Source organism: Rhinopithecus bieti, unplaced genomic scaffold, assembly GCF_001698545.2.
Source record: "Rhinopithecus bieti isolate Rb0 unplaced genomic scaffold, ASM169854v2 scaffold_15796, whole genome shotgun sequence".
Taxonomy (NCBI): domain Eukaryota; kingdom Metazoa; phylum Chordata; class Mammalia; order Primates; family Cercopithecidae; genus Rhinopithecus; species Rhinopithecus bieti.
In genome coordinates, this window is record NW_016808858.1 from 1,477,644 (window position 1) to 1,495,405 (window position 17,762).

Here is a 17,762-nt window from a genome sequence, read left to right on the forward strand (position 1 = left end):
CAAAAAACATAATATATCGTCTTACATAAGGGGAAAAAAATCCCTAAACCCATACATGTAATTTTCAGAAGATGAGATGTATGTACAACCAGAGCTAATGAATGAATAAGAACACCAATAGGAAAACAAAATAAGCAACATAAAATCCTCTACTTGACATGTATTCTCCACAGTATTCCTGTATATTTTCTGAACTATACCAAAATTTATCTACCATCATTCACACGTTATGTGGAATTGAATTAATCTGTATCTTATAATTTATTTCTTTCAAAATAATTATACCATTTTACAGCAATAATGAACTGAGAAATTAGGAAACAACTCCCTCAGTTTGGTATGTTGTAGACAAGGAAACTAAAACCAACCAGCTGACTGATAGTCTCAAGGTCACATGGCTAGAAAGAGGCAAAGATACTTAAACAAAAGGCAAAACAAAACAAAACACTCACAGTCCAGGGTTCTTTCCACTGCCATCATACTGCCTGAATCTCTCCTGAGAATATACTGTACTCCCTTTTCTCCCCTCCCTCCTTTTACTTTCTTCTTGCCTAAGGATTACAGGATAAGAGAAAGTTTAGCAGGGTCATATGCCATCTGCATGCCTCAACACCTGGTACTTTTAAATACTGTAAGGTCTGAAGGTAGACAATGCTGTATTAAACAAAGGAAAATTATTTAATGAATCTTTTATTTTCAGGGGAGCAGAGTGATAAAAGTCTATTTCTGTTATACTCATTATTTTGCTTCTTATTTGTTAAATGAACTATTTTAAAAAAATCAAAAGCAGTTTTGAAAGAACTACAGACAGACTTCTTGGCCTCTAAATACATCAATGAATCAATGCCTAGAACTGGATTTCTTACAAAATAGAAATTCTCTTTTATTGCCACAGAGGCTAAACTATAACAAAAAAATGAAAGAGGGTGGAAAAAAAAAAAAACACTTTCAAAGAAAGTGAAGGCAAATAACAGAGATATTTTTGGATAAACACATTATTGCTACTAAGCTTTCTACAATCCACCTTTTAAGAAAACTGTTATATTTTCATTTGTCATATCAACTGTATTTTTTTTAAATAGTGTTGGCTTTCATCAGAAGAAACACCTCAAACTGATCAAGACACAGCTCGATACTAATTCAGTTCCTAGTTTCTGCACAAACTGGATACCTCTGAGGTGTATATGCAAGAAAAAACAGGCCATTTTATCCAAGACCAAGAACCTCCCTGCCTCCCCCAAAAAAATAACAAACAGGAGATTTTCTTTTATGTTTTATGAAGTTCAAATCTAAAGATCCGAGCAAATAAAATCAATGCCATGCAATATACGGGCCTTTAAAGCCCATAGAATACAGCCATGTTGTGAGTCTTCTCTGTTCTTAAATAGAGGATGTCTTGACCGAAGACCAAGACTATGAATCAGGGAAAAACAACAAACAAATACATAAAATGATTAGCAAGTGTATCAAGAAAATGAATACTTTAAAATGTTCCTGATAATAACTATAATGGCACAAAACCCTTGTCATTTTGCTTCCTTTGAAATTACTTAGTCCATTAACACTAGACTCATTTCGTAAACTGACACATGCCTTCTTAGCCATTCAGTACATTATGTCATGTTTTTTGACATTGATTAATAAATTATGTTACCAAGAAAATCCCTCATAATTCTTATTTTCTTGCACGTTACATAGTAAAATAAAGTAGAAAATACTGGATAACAGAAACTCTAAACAACTTTTACGAACAGAACAATTCTAATAAAATATAGCTACCCATAAAACAAACCACTTCACTATAATAACTCTACTTCCAGGTCCAGCAATTGTATAATTTATTTTCAAAACTAAAAAGTAACATTTTGGCCAGGCACAGTAGATCACTCCGGTAGTCACAGCACTTTCGGAGGCTGAGGTGGGCTGATCGCTTGAGCCAAGGAGTTCCAGATTAGCCTGGGCAACATGGCAAAACCCTGCCTCTGCAAAAAAATACAAAAATTAGCCAGGCATGGCGTTCTGAGCCTGTGGTCCCAGTTATTCAGGAGGCTGACATGTGAGGATCCATAGATCCTTCCATAGACCCTGGAAGGTCAAGGCTGCAGTGAGCCACGACCACATCAACTCCAGCCTGGGAGACAGAGCAAGACCTGTCTCCAAAAACCGAAAACAAACAAACAAACAAACAAAAAGTAACATTGTGAAAATTGAATAGAAAACAAAAATTTGATATTTACTTCTATGTTTGGGTTTGTAAAATGGCTAGAATGAATAAAACTTCATGACTAGTGAATTCTTTATTTACTAAGCAATTTTTATATTTCTGTGGCATTTTAAGTGAGCTGTCCCCTACTAAAAACATGACAGCATATTTTAATGCTCATAAAATGAGAAACCAAGGGAAAACAATTTATCCTCTTTCCTGAGAACAGATAGGCATTTAAATTGTAGTACACATGCAACGTGCTTCTCATTTTCCTGATAAAAAAGTTTCCTTGATTTCTGAGGCTGTAGAATTTATGCCCAGTTCACATACATTGAATTATTTATTATATTGTGATAGCAAATAAGCCATGCTAAGTTTCATCATTATCTTAAATGATTTCCACATAGACTCACATGAGGCTAGAACTACAGTATTTCATTATACAAAGTATATATACTTTAAGCTGTAAAAGGTTTATCCTCATCCTGACACAGATCCATCTAGATATATACATAGGTAGTTGCATCTGTATTTGCCATTTATCTTCCACTGCTAATCACAAGACAGATCATTATAAAATCAATCATTCTCATAGTTCTGGGGAAATGTAGAAACAGGAAGAATTTAGAAATAGGCCCATTTGCTATGTGCCTCTTTTTGTACACTAACTCTCTCCACTTACTGGTCTCCAATGCACTCAGTAATTCACAGCAATATGTACCATCTCCAAACCTTTCCTTTGCATCTTCCTAATGACATGATTTTTATGAAGCTAACAGTATATTGTTCAGTCCTATTTATTTATTTATTTATTGGCTTCTTGCAGCAACCATAGATCACTCCTCTCCCAAAACTCAAAAGATAAAGTCTTCCATTTGCTTGACATTAAAAAATCTTTAATGTGATGTATTTGCCTCCAGCCTAGTCCTCTTCCTTTTTATTTGATATAACACTGGCAAGGTGACCCATATAAAGGGCAAATTTGATTTCAGTTACTGTTTAAAACTCCTCAATATTTTACCAGCATCTTTTGGGAAAAGACCAAGTTTCATAGCAAGATCTACAAGCTCCTCCTTGGCCTAATATTTGGATGCCACCCCAGCCAGGCCACCAATAGCATGACATTTTCCTGACAGTCCAAGCTATTTCACCCTTCTGAGCCACTCAAACTATTTTTTGTTCCTGGAATAATCCCCCACTCTAGGCAAGTTCTATATATCTCTGACACTCAGTTTGGCCCAGAAAGCCTCCCAAGTTTCCCTCCCAGAAACTTGGACATCTTTTATTTGCCCCTGGAACTATATCCCACATCTCTCCAGCAATATAAAACTTCCTCTCTCCATTTCATTCTCATCATTCAAATACGTGTATAAATATATTATAATTAGTATATTGTTATAATTATTATAAAATAATCATATACCTTTAATTTATATCATCCTTGTCCTTATTTCCTCCTTTCAGCTGCTGACTTACTTCTTTATTTTGCTTTACATACAAACTTCTTAGAATTTGTCCATTGGTATTCTGGCAAATGTTTAATAGCCAGGTCTAATAATAGATAAATATATAAGGCCTACTTTATGGTTGTCTTTGTTAGAGAGCTGCTATAACAAAATACCACAAATTAGGTAATTTATAAACAACAGAAATGTATTTATCACAGTTCTAAAGGCTGGGAAGTACAAGATCAAGCCACCAGCAGCTTTGAGGCCTGGTAAAGGCTGCTCTCTGCTTCTAAGATAGTGTCTTATTGCTGTGTCCTTATATAACAGAATAGCAAAAGAACAAAAGGGGAGAAACACACATGGTAGAAGAGCAGAGGAAAGTGAATCAAATCCCTCAAGCCCTTTCAGAAGGCACTAATCTCATCCATGAGGGCTTTATTCTCATGACTTAATCATCTCCTAAAAGTCTCACCTCTTAATATTATCAAATTGGTGATTAAATTTCAACATACGAATTATAGGGGACATATTCACACCATGGGAATGATGTTGGTCAATTTCTGCGGAATAACTATGTCACTGTGAGTGATGGGAAGCTATCAGACATGACCTCACTGACCATAGAGGTGGGAAGACAAGCACCTCTCAAGCCCTGGGAGCTAACCCAAGCACACTGCCAGATTGATCTATATTTATCAGCTCCACATCCTCTCTTACTTTTACTATCTCTTAAATTTTTTAAAGATATATTTTTATAGATATAAAATACTCTCTTACTTTTATTATCTCTTAAACTTTTAAAGACATATATTTTAAAATATCTCATTTATGGAGCTATTTTAAACCTGTTCTTTAGTCCCTGTACACTGCAAATGCAATCCCCCTATATATTTCTCCTCTTTATTCGGGGTTCTGTTCAGAGAGCTTTTCTAAACTTGTGTAACAGTGCAGATCCAGGCAGAAACATGACTGCATAATTTAAGCGGATGAAGTTCATTAGAGGGAACTAATGACTCAAGTGAGGGAAGAAGTGAGAAGCCAAATTGAGGATGGTGAAAAAATTCAGAGAGTAGAAGAAAACTACTACCATCCACAGGGGCTGGTAGGACATAGGGTACTACTCTAGTAGTACTATATCCTATACTATACTATAGTAGTACCCTATAGGTAGTAGTGAGGCTACTACAATCTATAAACCATGGCCAAATGGCAGGAGATAGAGTCACACCAAAACATCTCCAAAAAAATGATAAACTCCCCATGGACCAAAACACAATCTCCATAAGAGCGGAGACTTAGTCACTTTTGTTCAATGCTGTATCTCCAGTGACTAATAAACAGTCTGGAACATAGTAGTTGTTTAACATACATTTGATTATTAGCCAAAGTTAATAGTTTAAATATTATCTTCCACAAATGACTAATCATTGTAATTCACTAGTCATGGCAACAGTAACAACAAAAAGAGTACTTCCAGGCACTGCTTTGAGTATGTAGCAGTTGATAATGAATATTATAACCTTAAAGTTTACATTGTATGAATATGAATTATGTAAAATCTGTGAGATTCTATATATCCAAATAAGTTTTATTTATTTATTTATTTATTTATTTATTTATTTATTTATTTTTGCAGCAACCAAAAGCCATTCACAGTGATATCTAGTGTAAGGCAGTTGATGTAATTCGCCTAAAATATGTTGTCAAAATAAAGTAATAACATTAATATAATTTTGTGTGGTCATAATTTGACTTTCAAGGAGTTTCCAAAAATAAAAAAAAAATACTTTAAACACATAACACATATTCTGTTTTAATCTTTTCATGAGAAATCTGAATAAAGCCTGAAACATGACTGGCTTCTACAGTGATATAGAAACAAATAAGAGAGTTATTAACTCTTTTGTGGCCCAGTCCTTAACTAAACCTATATTTAAGATTACCTTCACTGTGAGTAGTCAATATATTATGTGACTGAGGCAAATCCATAATAATATATGACCCTGTCTTCTCATTTTTAATCCTCAAAGAAAACCATATCTTCTCACTGTAGAAAGCTTTTCCAGAAGACAATACAGGAATTTATACCCAAGATTCATAGAAACATCATGTGATACATGCTACAAGTCCTTTATTGAATATTTACTCACAATTATTGCTAATTCATTAACTGCTGAAGGGATCAATGGCAGAAAGTTTACATTAATTACACGTGGATGTTATGTATTTAATTCTGTTGTAGCACAACACAAACATCTGTGGAATAAGTGGCTATTTAGACCACCAAAATAAGCAAGAGTATAGCATTATCTCAGACATTAATCAATACTAATCATATGTAATGAAGAAATTAACAAAATATTTCTGTACACTTAAAATGATAATCAAGGCAATAATCTCTGACCATATGTTTGAAACTGGAAAGAATGGCTGCTTCTAGAAGAGTAATGGGGTATTAATTCAATTAAAAGAGAAATCTACTTGGGTTATCCACCCCATCTACTCTACTACAATCATTTCAAGAAAAAACGCTGAATCGTGTCTAAAATGTTTTAAGGGTCTTCTAAACTTAACAGGTCTTCCACATATTTAGGAGATGCAACTAGAGGTCTGGTGAAAATGAAAATCTAGACAAGAAATATGAGACTTTGGTGCTTCTTTGTCTTGTGCTGCATAGTTGCTTCCCTTGCTCCTCCGGCACTCTATAGCTAGGTATAGTTTATTAGTCTTGGAGAGATCATTTATGGAGCTATTTTAAACCTGTTCTTTAGTCTCTGTATGCTGTCAATGCAGGACATATTTCAGCAATTAAAAAGTCATATTAAATATCTCTCAGTCAGTTTTAAAAAATAAACCTTTGATATTCAATCTCTTAGGTATCTCTTTGGTATTTCCTATACCCTACTCCTCTTAATACCAAGTTTTAATCAATTCTTTTAGAATAAAAACCAATGATTCTTGATTTCAAAGGTAATGCTCCTACTTTTCCTTCAATAATTGTAATCTCATTGTAAGGCAGCTAAATCTCTTTGAACTAAAGTGTCTGACAGTGACATGATTATTTAGGTGTTCTCTGCATGACTGCTACGTTTTTTTCCAAGTCAACAAATATTTCAAGTCAACAACAAAGAAGGTCTATTAATTGAAAAGCATCTGACTGGAACTGAACTCTCTGAATAGAATGATCTTGTTTCTTTCGGTGGCATAGTACATTAAAAAAAAAAGGATAAAATTAACACTACTAAGTGTTCATAATAGAGATGATTAAAATAGTGAGATCATTTATTTTAATGAGCTACTGGTAATAGAAAATAACTGTGAAAAAACTCGGTAACAATAGCTAATAACAAACCATCAGGAGTTTCTGCTTAATCTTATGAATTAAATTATGTTTTCATTGTATGTTTTCTTTCAGATATAGAATTCTATCAATTTACCATTCATGACTGAACTTAATTCCTACTATATTGGGATTCTCATCAGAAAAGAGCTTTCCTTATTCTTTATTTCCAGAACAGTGCGGGAAAAAAAAAAACCACTGTGATTATATCAACTGATATCGAGCATATCGCGATTATTCATATGTTCATACTCCACCAGTGTATATCTATCAGAGGACGACCATGATCTTTTCAATGCTACCATCTGAAAATTATCCTTGTAAGGCTAGTTTTTCATTACTTTAAATGAGTCATTACTGCTCAAAGATCGTTTTAATTCATTTAGATGTTTGCCCATTAAATCCTATGTTGCAGATTTCCTTCCTTTTTTTTTTTTAAGTCTCCAATTCTAAACTGGCTACCCTTTCTAAAGACATTACATTTTATACATGCCTCTATTATTTTTTAACTATATGAAATAACCTCCTTATATCAACTACTGTTCTCCTCATTTCAAAACATGTCTTTCTTACTATCTTATCCTTCCCTGGTTTTTTACAGAAATTAGGTTCTTCCTTCTAACGCTACCTTCTCAACTTGTGTTCACAAATTCACTACTTCGAGTTTCCATCCCCACCTCTCCACGGCCTCCTTCCCCTCTGCTTTTAAGTACCTTCAAGTCTTCCCTTGATTTTAATCTGTCCAACTAGCAACCTAATTAATACCATTTTCATCATAGTGCTTCAAATGCTTCAAAAATTCCCTAAATTCCCTTGGTTGGTTACTCTAATATTTTGCTGAGGCATTCATAATCTTCACCAAGCTGGCCCTAAATGGCTTTTCTATACTACTACCCAGAACAAAATCTTTGCTTTTGTTTGATTGACTTTTTTTTTGCTTCATTTCGTTTGACTGACTTTGCTTTTGTTTAATTGATTAAACAATTGGATTCATCCTTTCCAAAGAGAGTTTAATCATTGCCTTTCCTGATTTTTGACAACACTGTGACTTTCACTTCAATTACCTATATCTTTCTTCATTTACCTGACTTCTAAGCTTCATTTCAATTTCTGTCTTTTCTGTGAAGCTTCTCTTACAGCCCTAGACCACATTTAATCTACATTTTTCTGGTTCCCTACAGATTTTACATACGAACTCCTTGTTTAGCACCTAAGAATATTTAAATTTAGTTTTGCATTCATGTTTATATCTGCATTCTTTCCTACAACAACAACATAACCAACTAACAAGCCAACATTTACTGAGTACTCACTTGTCAATTATTCTGGTGGGTCAAGGAAATATTAATATAAGAGTGAATAATGTTTATTTTATTTACTCAGAGCTCTTACTACAATGCATCTCTCAGGTAATAAAAAGTATTTGCTGAAGACAAGTAAAGTATCACCAATAGGCCTGCTGTTAAAATTATCTATTCCAAAGATACTGCTACACATACAGGAACACCACAGAAAATGTCATGCAAGAACTGGAAGATTTGTGTGATCTCAATATCAGGTGTTGATTACTTTGACTTATGTTTTCTAAAAACACATTTCAGCATTCTCACTATTGCCAGCACGTCTGACAAGTAGGTAGAAACCTATGATTTGCAAGCACACTGAACAGTATATTATTAATAATTATTGATATCAAAGGTATTCTGATTGCAAAAAAATGCATCCTAAAAGAGAAAACATAGATGTCAAAACTGTACAAGCCAAAAATAAATAAATAAATAAAACAGAACAGCTTGAAACACATACACATCTCTATACATGCTGGTAGTTATACTAATACACATTCAAATTATTACATTCCATGATTTTCAAAGACCGTATCTTAAAACTGTATGTTCTACATACCTGTCCAGTCTCCTACTATTTTAAGATGAACCCCAAATGTTGCTTTGGTTTCAGTTGGACACTAAAAAAAAAATACTAGAATCAATGGTGATTAATAATTACATAATATGAAACTATAATTCAATTACAACTTTTATCCTGATGGCAAATCCCCCAAATCAATATATAATAGGAAGGAACAGACCAAAATCTATATAGATCCTTATTAGTGGAAGAAAAAGAATCAATGTCAACAGATCAATGAGACAATCTACATTCCTCTAAAACCCCAAAATACTTACATAAAACAATAAATTACACATGTTGAAATTGCTAGTGCATTTTATTTAACCACAAATCTTGCTAAAACATCTTCTAAGTTAAAATATATATAAGAAACGCCAGTTTTAATCACAAAGGAAGAAACAAAACTAATGCTTTTTTGTATCCTTTTCTCCCTAGATATTATATACTTATCCTAAGAAATTCCAAGGAGAAAAAATTTTTAATATGACATGGATTTTCCATGCCCAACAATTATGCTGCTACTGAAATAACTCTATTTCATTCCCTCCCTTAATTCTCAGAAGAAATCTGGAGTGGTGCGGGTATCTGGGGAAGGGAATGAGTTGTGGAAGTGTAAGTAAAAAAAGTGCTTGTAGTCCTATATTTAGGAAACCTAGAAAATATCCAGGTAGTCAAAATGAAAGAATAAAATTTAGTTTACATTAAGAAAATGAAAATTTCTTCTCGTTTTCTGGATTCCTACTCACTTATCCTCAATTCCAAAATTTGAATAATGGTTTTTTCATAACTCATTTGGTAACAATATCTGACTTGAATTAATGGGAGGCTAATATTTCTGTGTAAAAACTCATACATAAATATTGTCCTACAGAATTATCAACTTGTTTGAGCATGCTGACTAACATCCTGTTGGAGATATTAAGTATGATATGAAATATGCATACCTTTTAAAGTCCATAAAATCTGAATTCTAATAATGCACCTAAACTAAGGGCTATGGTTAAGGGACCATCTATCTGCCTGTGACTACCCAGCTTTTATCAAGTATCATGTGCCACGGGAAGTGTTAAGTGATTTATTTTCAAAATCTACAATAAATTTACAGAATTGTCTTTTATAGATAAGAAAATTGAGTAATTGAGGCTTAAAATATTGACTTGCCCAATAAAAAGACAAGACAAAATTTGGATCCAGGTCTGTTAATTATTAATTATTGCAGGTCACTGTCTCTATAAAGCAAAGATACATAAAATGGGTGAGAGTTGTGTAAGAAATCAAATGAAATAGGAGGAAGAAAGGCATGTGTTGATCATTAGTAGAATCGGTATGCCACAATATGAATTAAAAGGAAATACAGGCTGAAGTTATAGCACAGGTGAAAGAAAATGGCAGTGGAAGGGCCTTGTGATTAGTGATTGGGTCACATAGAGCAAGTCCAAGACTTCAGAGCTCACTGCGTTGACTAGTTAATGCAGGTCATTTAGGGATGGTATAAGAAGAGAAATAAATGAAGATAAGGTACCATATCTTATGTTAACAACTCATTAGGCAAAAAGGAAAGGTAGCCTCTGAAAAATCAGTGAAAACACTAAATATAAAGGTAGGTATTTGTCATTGATTCATAATAAATTATGAACAAACTAAAAGCACATAATCTATGTCCAAGGATTGGAATTAACGTACCATGGAATGTCCAAACTACTACTTTACAATCAGTGTTTCTTATAGGATTATTCCTGCTAACAGTAGTATAAAATATTAAAGTAAATTGAAATATTTTTAAATGACATTGTTTAAACATATTTATTATTAAAATTATATTGTTTTATTTATGTGTGATTCTGTACTTAATTGTTTTATTTACATTGTAACTTTTGTTGTTGTTGTTGATATGGAGCCTCACTCTGTCACCCAGGCTGGAGTGCAGTGGCTCGATCTCGGCTCACTGCAACCTCTGCCTCCCCGGTTCAAACGGTTCTCCTGCTTCAGCCTCCCAAACAGTTGGGATTACAGGTGTACGCTACCATGCCCAGCTATTTTTCTTGTGTTTTTAGTAGAGTTGGGGTTTCACTATATTGCCCAGGCTGATCTCAAACTCTTGGCCTCATGTGATCCATCCACCTCACCCTCCCAAAGTGCTGAGACTACAGGCATGAGCTACCACACCCAGCCCATAATATGATTTTTAATAACTCTGAAAGCAAACAGTTTTGTCATCAGCAAACCTCCAAATAAAATATTATCTGCAAAAACAACCCACGATGTTACTATGTACTACTGAAGGCTGGCCAGAGTCCCTGTATAATAAAAGTTGTAGCTCTCAGAATGCAAGATACCCAACAGAGATCTGAGCTACCAATCTCATTGTCCACATGTCACTGGATGTCCTTCACTGTAAACTATATCTGAAATTATGAAAAGATGACTTATAGCCAAGAAGATATCAGAATGGAAGGCAAAGAATGTTTGTCCTTGTGTGCCTGAGGGTACATGTGGCTTGAGTTAATCTCATAATGCATTCTAAAATAAAATACATATTTTGTCAAACATTCATGTCTCTATTCAATTTTTTCAAAGCAGATATTGTAAAAGGTAATTACACACAATGTTTAACATCTCATTGGGTATCATAGGAGACTGTAAACTTCTCTTTTCTAAGTACCAGTCCAAGGTATCAAAATATCTTTGAATGCCAGTCTGGTTTTGAATGGATAAAACAAAATATTGTTTCTCTCAACCTCTTGGAAATGAGGTCTTTGTAAGTCACTGATACTTCTCCAAGCTACGACAGACTGTAACAGTCTTTAAGCATGTGACCTCATATTTGCAAGGAGGCTTCAAAGAATAACACAAAGAATGAATTCAGTGTATGTGGTTTGAAAACGTGAATGAAGATCTTGGAATCACATTTTAGTATCTTTGCATAAAAAATATCCAGATTCACTAATATTGGCTAGATCACATTGTGGTGATTCATTGTTTTCTCACTGTCTTTTTGTTTGAGAAAACGATGCAAAGGGAAGAAATAATACAAGTATTGATATCTATAGCTCCATTGTTTGTCCTAAAACATGAATAAAAAGATATGCTTATGGCAATTTTTCAGTTAAAAAAGTTACAGAATAATATGTGTAGTTAAGCACATATTAATATTAAAATAAAAAGATGGCTGGGCAGGGTGGCTCACGTCTGTAATCCCAGCACTTTGGGAGGTCGGGGCTGGTGAATCACGAGGTCAGGAGTTCAAGACCAGCCTGACCAAGATGGTGAAACCCTGTCTCTATTAAAAATACAAAAAATTAGCCGGGTGTGGTGGCGGGCGCCTGTGGTCCCAGCTACTCAGGAGGCTGAGGCAGGAGAATGGTGTGAAACCGGGAAGTGGAGGTTGCAGTGAACTGAGATCATGCTACTGTACTCCAGCCTGGGTGACAGAGCGAGACTCTGTCTCAAAAAAAGTAATAATAATATTAATATTAATAATAATTAGCTAGGCACAGTGGCAGGTGCCAGTAATCCCAGCTACTTGGGAGGCTAAGGCAGGAGAATTGCTTGAACTCGGGTGGCAGAGGTTGCAGTAAGCTGAGATCACACCACTGCACTCCAGCCTGGGTGACAGAGTGAGATTCTGTCTCAAAATAAATAAATAAATAAATAATAAAAGACAGACATTTGTGCTTTTCTCATTGAAGAGATTATATAATCAAATTTTCGGAATACTAACTTGAGAAGTATAACTGAAGACAGAGAAAACAAGAACTCTCATAATTATTTCATACACAGCTATGCTTTAAAATTTATCACAAGGCTTTGCTATATTTTAGGTATAATAATTTTAGGTATTTTGAAGTTTTAATTTAACTGTAAACATTAAAATGTTGCTGAATCTCTTTAGTTTCTTTGACATAAAAATAAAGCTTGGATCAGGTCGTCCTTAATATAAATTCTAGAATACACATCCACCTAAGTCTAAGGATAAGAAAAATAAAAAGTGACAATTTGACTGTAACAACAGATCTGGAGAAATGTGTGTTTTAATATCCTGGAGAAAGTATAATCTTTACCTTCCAATTATTTATTCAATATGGCATTGGGTTTTTAATGTGCAAAAATGACTAGTAATTTTATAATAGTCCCACAGTATATAAAAAGATGTTTGTAACTTATATGTTTGGGAATTAAATGTAAAAATGATGCCACTGCACATTATTTTTAAATAAATATGAATTTATTCAATATAAAACAAATAAGCTACATTTTTTTGTTTATAAATCAAGAGCCTTTTAATAAACATTAAAAATGATTCCAAAATAGCAACTTTTNAGTCTAAGGATAAGAAAAATAAAAAGTGACAATTTGACTGTAACAACAGATCTGGAGAAATGTGTGTTTTAATATCCTGGAGAAAGTATAATCTTTACCTTCCAATTATTTATTCAATATGGCATTGGGTTTTTAATGTGCAAAAATGACTAGTAATTTTATAATAGTCCCACAGTATATAAAAAGATGTTTGTAACTTATATGTTTGGGAATTAAATGTAAAAATGATGCCACTGCACATTATTTTTAAATAAATATGAATTTATTCAATATAAAACAAATAAGCTACATTTTTTTGTTTATAAATCAAGAGCCTTTTAATAAACATTAAAATGATTCCAAAATAGCAACTTTTCAATAACTAAATGTGTTAAACCTGAGAAAGTGATCACATAACATGATGTTCTTTAATCATTTTTGTCAAGTCTTTCTTTTAACCCTTTCTTCCCAAGTTCTTGGCTTCATATTTTCTACTGCCTGTTAGACATTTATATCTGAAATTCATTCTAAATTTACTGTACCAAAAATTACTATTGTGTCTGGAAATAGAACCTATATCCTTCTCAGAGTCTCAAATCTCTCTGAGTGATACCACTTATTTCTCTTGCCAGCATTCAATCACCTGTCGTTTCCTTTCAAACAGGCTTCCCAAAGAAAACATCTGATTACAGTGATCTCCTATTGATCTCCTATTGATTAACATTTTGTGTTCCCCTGTGAAAAAACACCTATATTCTTTCTGTCCTATTGCCTATGGCCAAACACATCTGTTTTCAATTCTTTCTGGCTTTATATTCCAGGTTTCTCCTTTATTTACTCTAATCGAGCTAAACGAATACTTACCAACTAACACATTTTCTCATTCCTTCATCTTCACACATACTAGCCTACTCATTTAGAGTGACTTCTTTTCCATTTCTTATGTTGAATCCCAGCAACTTTTCAAGGCTTATCTTAAAGCCATCATTTCATAAAGATATCCTGATTTTTCCTGCCAAGAAAATTCTCACTTCCCTGAACCCTTAGATTATTAGTATGACTCTTATACTCCTTATTACAGTCTAGCTCTTTATTTTTACATTATTTTTTCTATATTAATAAACTGTAAATGTCTTGAGATCAAGAACTCTTTCTAAATCATTATTACATATTACCTTGCACATAGAGGGTATCGGTTGAGTAAATATTATAATATCAATGGAATAGTAAATAGTAGATGAAAAATATAGGAGAATTAACCTGAGAATGAATAAAAACGTCAAAGGTGGGCAGCTCTTCGAGAATTAATTTATTCACTCAAGAAATATTTATTTAGTGTCCAAAATACTCCAGAGAGTATTATGCTAGGAGCTCATGCAATTTCACAACTGAAACTTGTTCTAAATGTCTGAGAGGAGATAACGTGGAGTATCAAATCTTCCACAATTAATGCAACATCATGACAGTAAACATTTTGACAAATTAAAACTTTAATGTTTTCACATTTATATGAAAGAAAAAAGTGTTCAATTGTATATTTGAATGAAAAATACATTCAATATTAAAAAGAAAGTTTCTGGAAGAATATGTAAGTGGAATTGTTATTAACTTGGATTGAACATGTGCATTTATCTCAGGTCCCTTAGGCAAACAGAATACTAAAATAACAATTTAGAGATAAAAAACAGATGCCACAATGGCAAAAATAACATGGGGAGTGATAAGAACAATAAAGAGATGTCAACACATTTTTGAAAAGTGACAAGTGGATGAGGTGGCCGTTTAGGAACTGATTAAACAAAACATATGAAGCCAAAGTCCCACTGCCTTCAAACAGAGATTACCTTGAGAAGTAAACCCATCTTTTGATCACAACACTGGAAAAACCCAGGTATCAATGTAATAGGAGGAAGTTAGAGTCAGGGTTCATCATTTAAAAGAAAAAATCTGTTTGTGTCTGTATATGGGGTAATTTTATACCCAGATTCACTTTGCTCTGATCACAAGCCATGCAACGACTACTCCACAAACCCAAAGACAAGGAGGGGTGAAATACAAAGGCTCTATGTATAGAAATAACTGATCATGGAAGGCAGGGCTGAGATGCCAGTCATTCACCGAATAAATATTTAATGAAAGCACTCTAAGTGTCATCTCAAAATAACACTTCCTAAGTGGAGTTGCACAAATTTCCATCAGAACCTCCTCTCCAACCCCAACCTTCCCTATCTCAATTAATGAAATTCCAGTTGCTCAGACCAAAAACTCTAGAGTCAGCCTTGACTTCACTTCCCTTCACATTACATATACAATCCATGGAATACATTTTGTGAACTCTAATTTTAAAGTATATTCAGAATATGACCACTTCTCACCACTTCCACTATCACCACCCTGGTCAAAAAAATCATCATACCTCAACTGGATGACTGCAACAGCTCCTAACTGGACCCCCTGCTTCTGCACTTGCTTCCCCTCATCTACTCTTAACACAGCAGCCATAGTGACCCTGTTGAAAAGCAAGCCATATCATGTCATTTCTCCACTCACACTCTCCCACGACTCCTTTACCAATCAAAGTAAAAGCCAAAGGCCTAAATGTTCTGGATACATGAACCTGAATTACAGAGTTAAAATCTGGGCTAGGAATATAAACCTGGGACAGGAAAGCATATGGATGCATCAATAAGATGAGAGAGACTACCAGAGAAATGTGTACAGCTAGAGAGGAAAAGAGGCTGAAGAAATGGACACTGGTATATTCTAATACTTAGAGCTTGTGGGGATGACAAGGAACAACAAAAATAGACTGAGCGAAAGTAGCCAGAAAATGTGGAGAAAAACAGATAAGTAGAAAAAGTGTTTCAGTAAAGTGAATGATCAGCTGCACTAAGAACTGCTTGTTGGTCAAGCCCATTGAAGAGTGAGAACTGAACAATAACATGGTCACTGCTGAACCTGGAAATGGTTTAATGGTGTGCTGTAGGCAAACGTTGGTTGATTTAAGAGAATAAGAGGAAAGGAACTGGATTGCTGAGACAGGGAGCAGTAGCTAGAAGGGATGTGAGTCAGGAAAGAAACTTTTATTCATCATTTCCTTTTGGTACTTAGGTAAAAGAGGCACCCAAAATAAGGATTGAATAAATTAAGCTCGATATTCAATAGATTTACTCTAAATACATTAACCTTCTAAAGTTCATACTTATCATGCAGACTCTCATTAGACACTAAGGGAATATTTTCATTTCCCCTGGAAAAAAACTCAAACTAGAGCAATTAGATGATGTTTAAGTCTCAAGAAACTCAGATGTCCTATTAATTTTTCATGAACCTTAATCATGTTCTCTGGAAATTTTCACCACTCTGCTTCATCTATGGTTAAAATACATTGTTGCCATGCTAACCTATCATGTACCCCAGCTGATTTTTGACAAGCAATAAAATTATGAAACCATAGAGCAAAGCAATTTTAAAGATTTAAATAGATGAGAGCAAGACCAGAGATCAAAACTGCTGCAGACTTCCTGGTTTCATTTAAACCCATGAAATTAAATAAACAATAGCAATAAAATTTTGCCAGTCTTGGTGAGATCCACAGCAATTCTTGCCTGGTTTTCATTGAAAACTGGAAAAACTATTCCCATAGTGACCGGCTAAAAGATTAAAAACACACAGTAGAAAAATGATGGTTAGTGCAAGCATGCTATGTAAAAGTACAGACAATAACAAACTAACAGCTAGACATGCCTCTGACTCACGGAAAAATATGTGAAATCAGGTTATTCAAGCTTAAAAACAATGAATCACACAACTTAGAATACAGATGTCAGGAAAGCATGTTTGTGTCAGGTCTTTGAGTCCAAGCCTGCATGCTAATGTCAGGCCTCTTAGCCTAAGCCTGCACGTATACATCTAGATGGCCTGAAGTAACTGAAGAATCACAAAAGAAGTGAAAATGGCAGATTCCTGCTTTAACTGATGATATTACCTTGTGAAATTCCTTCTCCTGGCTCAAAAGCTCCCCCACTGAGCACGTTGTGACCCCCCACCCCTGCCTGCCAGAGAACAACCTCCTTTGACTGTAATTTTCCATTACCTACCCAAATCCTATAAAACGGCCCCACCCCTATCTCCTTTCCTTGACTCTCTTTTCAGACTCAGCCCACACCCAGGTGATTAAAAGCTTTATTGCTCACTCAAAGCCTGTTTGGTGGTCTCTTCACGTGGGCGCACATGACATTTGGTGCCATGACTCAGATTGGGGACCCCACCTTGGGAGATCAATCCCCTGTCCTCCTGCTCTTTGCTCCATGAGAAAGATCCACCTACGACCTCGGGTCCTCAGACCTACCAGCCCAAGGAACATCTCACCAATTTTAAATCGGGTAAGCGGCCTCTTTTTACTCTCTTCTCCACCCTCTCTCACTATCCCTCAACCTCTTTCTCCTTTCAATCTTGGTGCCACCCTTGAATCTCTCCCTTCTCTTAATTTCAGTTCTTTTCCTTTTCTGGTAGAGACAGAGGAGACACGTTTTATCCATGAACCCAAAGCTCCAGC

At 34.6% G+C, this 17,762-nt stretch overlaps 1 protein-coding gene across 4 annotated transcripts in view; it reads right to left on the reverse strand.

The window, feature by feature from the left end:
• NOX4 (NADPH oxidase 4) overlaps positions 1–17,762 on the reverse strand; it is a 177,389-nt gene that overhangs the window by 42,162 nt on the left and 117,465 nt on the right. For all 4 annotated transcript variants that reach the window (XM_017887659.1, XM_017887658.1, XM_017887660.1 and 1 more), the window contains one exon: positions 8,900–8,960. In XM_017887659.1, the coding sequence (XP_017743148.1) occupies positions 8,900–8,960 (61 nt within the window). The remainder of the gene's footprint in view (positions 1–8,899; positions 8,961–17,762) is intronic.